This window comes from Polyodon spathula, chromosome 3 (assembly GCF_017654505.1).
Source record: "Polyodon spathula isolate WHYD16114869_AA chromosome 3, ASM1765450v1, whole genome shotgun sequence".
Classification (NCBI taxonomy): Eukaryota; Metazoa; Chordata; class Actinopteri; order Acipenseriformes; family Polyodontidae; genus Polyodon; species Polyodon spathula.
Genome location: NC_054536.1, coordinates 43706845 through 43712996, shown reverse-complemented (window position 1 = coordinate 43712996; position 6152 = coordinate 43706845). Strand labels below are relative to the sequence as shown.

Below are 6152 nucleotides of genomic sequence, written 5' to 3'. Positions count from 1 at the left end.
CTGGGTTGCATGTCTGTGTCTGGGCTGCTTTCAGTCATATAACCAAGAACAGCACAAAGCTTGCAACGGTGTGGAGAGTAGCCTGCAGACAGTTGCAGTTCAGTCACACAACCAGTGCAGTGCGAAGCTTGCAGTGGAAAGGACCACCCAAGATGGCATCCGGACTGCATGGAGCCCTCAACCGGTGCAGCGCGTAGCTTGCAGCAGGGTAGTGTAGTCACAAACCTGAAGAAATGAGAGAGACAGAAGAAAGAAAACACAGCTGTTCCCTTTTTTTTACACGCTAACACACCTTATGGGTGAGTGGTGATGCACGCAGTCTGCTCAACAGTAAGGCCAAGGACTAATGGAGGAAGCACACGGTTATCTGTTTATTGTTAAAACTGCAATGCCTTAGAAAAGAGACGCTCACCAGCAAGCTGGAGTGTTGTCTTTTTTTTTACTGACTGTAAAATCAATAGTAATCTGTGGCCTGTAGGGCACAGACCACACATACCGAGAGAACGTACTGAGGCCTCCCAAAGCCCTCAAGTCAACAGCGGTTGTAGAGCAAGGCTGGATTCGGTGGAGGGTCGTGTCTCCCTTCTCCTTTTTTTTACAGTTGCAAAGAGCAGAGGAAAATACAAAAAGGAATGTACAGCACGCTGCAAAGGTTAGAAAGCTGGTTACAATCGTCAAGCAATATAGGATGATGAAGAAAGTTTTTTTTTTTTTGCGTTGTTAGCTCAGCCTTCAGTTGCCAAGTTTCTGATTCCTGGGACGTGGCAAGCCTACTTCCAGCAATTAATTGCAAGGGAAGTCACACAAACTCAAAGAAGGAGCTCTAAAGAGTCAATCACAACTGGGAAAAAAGGGGTTAGAGTAATATTTATCACCTTACCTATCTGTCTGTGAAAGACAAAATAGACTGAGATATCTTCGCAGTGACTATTTACTACCTCGGTGAGGCGGGACCGAGGACGTCATTCCATGGAGGGGCCTATCGGCAGCTTTGATATAAAATGCTCAGCGAATAACTGACAAGCAGGCATATCCCAAAAATATTCTATTTGGCGGTCATCTTTGAATTGAAAGGGAACCCATATCCAGAGAGTAATGCTGCACTGTAGTGTTTCCATTAAAAGTGGTCCCAATTATAATAAATATATTAATTTAAAACTTGACACCAAAATAGCGTTAGTCAAAAGGATTAAAGTTTGGGGACATCTTTGGGTGACCTTGTTCTAAGAACTCCCCCCCCCCCCCCCCCCCCCCCCCCCCGCGCAAAACATAACAATAAGTAAATAAATAAATAGATAAATAAATAAAACATGATGTATGCATAGTTAAGAAAAAAGCAAATAAACTACTTTGCATTTAAAATATGGGATGGAAGTGAAGCACTGCTATATTACATGTGCTACACAGCAAAGTTTTTACTGCGCTATTTGAGTCTAGCACTTAACCCTTTATCTCCATGTACTTTATCAGCCTGATTTTCAAAAGAGTCAGATGGAAAACATGTCGCAAAACACCTTTGCGACACCAGGTAAGTTGCAAAATGAATTTTCAAAAATTGTGTAATTCACAAGCGCAATGGAATGTTAGGCTTTATGCTTTTTTAAAATTACACTCACATTACAGCTTGTTAAGCAATTAAAATTCATAATTGGTTCTATTTTTCAAATAACGGCTTATTTTCAAAAGATGCAAACACCAAAATAATTTTGGTAACACCACTTTCTAATTAAGACATGCCCCCTCTCGTGTCTTATTTAAACATGCAATGGGTGCCGTCCAGACAACAGCTGCGGACAGATCAGGCATCTACCAGTCTTCTGTCCAAGATACTGACTGATGTCACAGATGCACTTTTCCATAGGGCAAGAGTATATACTATTTCCAATTGGGGATGTGGAACAAAATAGAGCCAAATATAAATATTATCAGTTATCTGGCTTCCTAAATGTGCTCAGTATAACAGATGCAATATCCACAGATTCAAGGAATGAAAACATCATCATTCTGTAACTGTGCAAGTTTTATGTGATGCTCAATGTATTATCATGGATGTAGTTGCTAAGTACCCAAGCTCATGCCATGACTCATTTATTGTGGAGAACAGTGCCTTGTTCAGAAAATTCGAACAGAGGCTTATAAGTGTAGGGTGGCTAATTTTAGAATATATGAAATACATAATTAATATATGACCATTTGAAAACATATGTAACAAATGTATATTAATGTTTTGTATTATGATTTTTCACAAACATACATAAACATTCATATATTCCATGTAAAGAATATGAATACTAATGTTGCATCATACAATACATTGTGATACTGAAATAAATTAATGATTTTTTTTCTATATGCACGCGCTATTATTATTATTATTATTATTATTATTATTATTATTATTATTATTATTATAGTATTATTAGTAGTAGTAGTAGTAAGTATCATCATCATAGGTTTAAATCACTGTTTATTAGAAAATAGTTAGACTTACTAGTCTCAGAGACTAAAGGGTGCATCACAACTTTAGGTCCCAGAATCTTTTTTTTGGACATCTTTATTTGACCTTTTTATGGAAGAGGTTGCATTTATTTTTTCGGTTATACCCTTCCATATTTTAAAGAATTTAAAATTTGTTTTATGTGTTAAAATATCATCGATCAAACTCAATTTGGGTGTCTTAGAATGCATTTTTCTTTTTTCCAGTTGTTGCAACTACATGTGCGCTGCCTCATTGTTTTCCAGTTAAATGTAAGTCCAGACTATTGAAATGTGACTAATTGACTTGTTAATGAACCTGAAAATCAATTGTCGTTTTAATTAAAGAAGTCATAAGCAGGAGTCGCAAGGGCGTTGTGAGTCGGAGAAATTAACCTGCCCATGTTGAAAATCGAGACGTATAATAATTGATGGCAAAAAAAGAACTCTAAGTGCAAATGCATCGCGACCTCTATTTTCACACTAAAAATGCCCGTTGCTACGTGTTTCCAATGCAAACTGAGCTTTGTATGGGTGTGGGGTTGGGGGGGTTCGGTAGCAGACCAATCAGATTGGCAGATTAATCTACAGATGTGTTCCAGGCTGCTTTCATTACGTCTTTATTCTCAGAAGTACTACTATACAAGTGGCTCGTATAATAACGAGTCGGACACAATCAGTATAAATGTACGGGATACAAATCTTCACTCCTAGATATGGGAACACATCATGTAATTCGTTTCATTTGTTAATTTTGTAAAACTGCTCATGGTCAACTGTTTTGAACTTGTATACATTTATTTTAACATTGAAGAAGGCTATTAACAATATGAGGCTGGGAATTTAGTATCAGGCAAGCCACACGGTTAATAATGCATAAACTATACGATATCCAAAAGAACATCAATATGGATTTATTAGATTAATATTTCATATTATAAAAACATAAAGAGTAGCATTGTCCTGCCTTTTGTAACGCTCTCTCTCTCTCTCTCTCTCTCTCTCTCTCTCTCTCTCTCTCTCTCTCTCTCTCTCTCTCTCTCTCTCTCTCTCTCTCTCTCTCATTTTCCCCCTGTTTTGTTGTGCTCGTGTATCTCATTCCAGCTCGTCGGTCGACCCTGATCGCTGCTCACACTTTAATGGCGACTTCTCCAGAGAACGAAGCAGACCGCCGGCCCATCAGGAGAGTAAGGTCCAAGAGCGATACACCTTACCTTGTCGAGGCCAGGATCTCTTTCAACCTGAAGACAGGTAAGAATGCACGTGAAATACAAGCAAATACGTTAAAAAAAATAGGATGAAAAAGGCATTGGGCTTTTGCTGTATTTTTGGTGGGTAACTGGTTTCATGTATCCAATGCCTTACATCTAAACGATTTTATTATGTTTTATTTATGTTTTTATTTATTCAAAATGTGAATGGATAATAAAAGCAATGCATGGGCATAGTTTTATACATTAACAGTATTATGATATTGTAGGTGTAATTCAATGTAATGCTTTTTTTCGCCTAGTTTAGAGAAAAGTAAAATGTTTTTGGTTTTATCTTTATGTTAATTAGTTTTTATCGTGGTGCATATGCAGACGTTACTGCAGTGATCATATTAAATGTGCGATGTGTATATTATGTATAATTCGGGATAATATAAGTTGTTTTAGTTTCCTGTTAATATATATATATGTGTATTACACAATACTGGTAACATTATTACAAAGTAAACATGCAATACTTTGTTAAAACAAATTTTACTCCTACGGAAAATGGAAACTTGAACAGAGAGATTATGTTGCTGGACATGTTACCATGGTGACAATCACATTATATATATATATATATATATATATATATATATATATATATATATATATATATATATATATATATATATATATAACCGACTTAGTCTAATTAGTATAAATATCTAAAGCTGAATATATGTTGAAGACTGCACTTGAATATTGTTACGCCGCCTAACAATGCGGCGGAAACAGTTTACATCTAACCAACCAACAATCTTAAAAGCGGTGCTGTTTTACTGCAGCTCTTGCTTAAGTTTAAGGTCATCGCAAACTCACTGCCATGTGCTTTAGTGCGCAGTGACGGGTTCTAACTTTGGAGCTGTTCAGGCTGGTGTGGTGCTGAAAAGGTTACGGTGAATCAGCATTTCAAAGTTATGTCCTTTCAAACGGAACTCTGCTGTTTTTTTTTTTTTTTTTTTTTTTTTTGAGTGTCATTGTATATACAATATCTCTGCTGTGGATTCTTTTTCAAGGACGGAAATAATATTTCTAAAAAGCAGCATTTTGAGTAAAGGACTCGAAACAATGAGCTGTCTTGTGTGACGCCGTGCAAGTCAAAAGTTCCATATTCTGGCATCATCGCGAGCTAGAAGAAAGTGAACCTGTGGAATTCCAATTGTGATACCACGGATAACTTTAACACGGGTGTAAATAAATAATGTCCACCACCACGAGTCAACAGCACATTACTGTACTTGAAGAGTTTGCTTTAGGTATAGATTTACTATTCTAAACTCCACATGACCATAGATCACCACGACTATAAAAAGTAAACTAATACTATATAGTTTAATTTTTTATTTTTTAAGTTGAGTAGCTAGTTGAGAACCTCATATGCAGTATAGTATTTTTTTTACAATTCATTTTTTTTTAATTCAAAATGTATTTATAGAGCACCGTTTATGGCAAGCCATCTGTGGCAAAGTGGCTGGTGAATGGGGAACAGTTGTAGCGGTGATGTGGTGCAGGAGTGAAAGGCAGACAACTATAATCCTTTGAGAAAGTGGTGTTTATTTGTTTTCCAGGTCTGGTGACCACTGAAATAATAATACCCCAGCAATACACAACCATGTGTAAAGCGCGGGGCTAACAAAACAGGGCACAGTCCCGAACAGAAACGAATACACGGTCACCAGTCCTGGATGAGTGCAGATGTGCGAGTGGTGAGTGAAGACACAGGAATTTTGAGACGGTTGGTGCAGTGGTGATCCAGTTCATGCTGACCCTCGGTGACAGCTCTGGATTTGTAAGTTTAACTGTCTAGTGGTGAAAACACAGACAGTTACTTCAGCAAACAAAAAGAACAGACAACACTTTATCTTATTTCAATGAGAGCTCCTCTCTCAGTCTTTCTCTCTCTCCAGCGTTTTACTCAAACGAAGGAAAAGATCAGAGTTACCCTGGCCCCTATATGCAATCCTGCATGACATCTTGGTAAATGCTTGCAGCTGCTTTATTGCTTGCAACTGCCCCTTGTTTACCTTTCAGGTCAATATGGTCTTACATCAGAGTCTTGCTTCTTTCCAGGCTGACCGACTTCCTGGCCCCAGAAATGAACTGTCAGGCCAGCCCTTCCAGATACTTCTTCTCCCAATCTTTAGTGCCTTCACAGGTCGGGAAAGAGATTTACCACCAGAACTCATTATCTTTCTGTCACACCATCTCAAGGCGCTCAGCAAAGAAGTAAAACATTTAAGTACAATAAACCATTAAGTACAATAAAAACAGTAAAATAAAACAATAAAACAAAACTAAAGATCAGGCTGAAAGTGTGAATGACATATTATACAGGTGCTTTTAATCCCTTTTAAAAATTGCCATAGTAGGTGTGTATCTCACCGAGCATGGGAGTGAATTCTGCAGTTCAGGGGCCTATAA

At 37.6% G+C, this 6152-nt stretch overlaps 1 protein-coding gene across 1 annotated transcript in view; it reads left to right on the top strand.

Moving 5' to 3' along the window:
- The first annotated feature begins 3575 nt into the window (after positions 1–3575).
- The window catches only part of LOC121313113 (phosphatase and actin regulator 1-like), a 330299-nt gene continuing 327722 nt past the window's right edge, over positions 3576–6152 (top strand). The window contains exon 1 of the mRNA XM_041245294.1: positions 3576–3726. Within this exon, the coding sequence (XP_041101228.1) occupies positions 3615–3726 (112 nt within the window). The 5' untranslated portion in view covers positions 3576–3614. The remainder of the gene's footprint in view (positions 3727–6152) is intronic.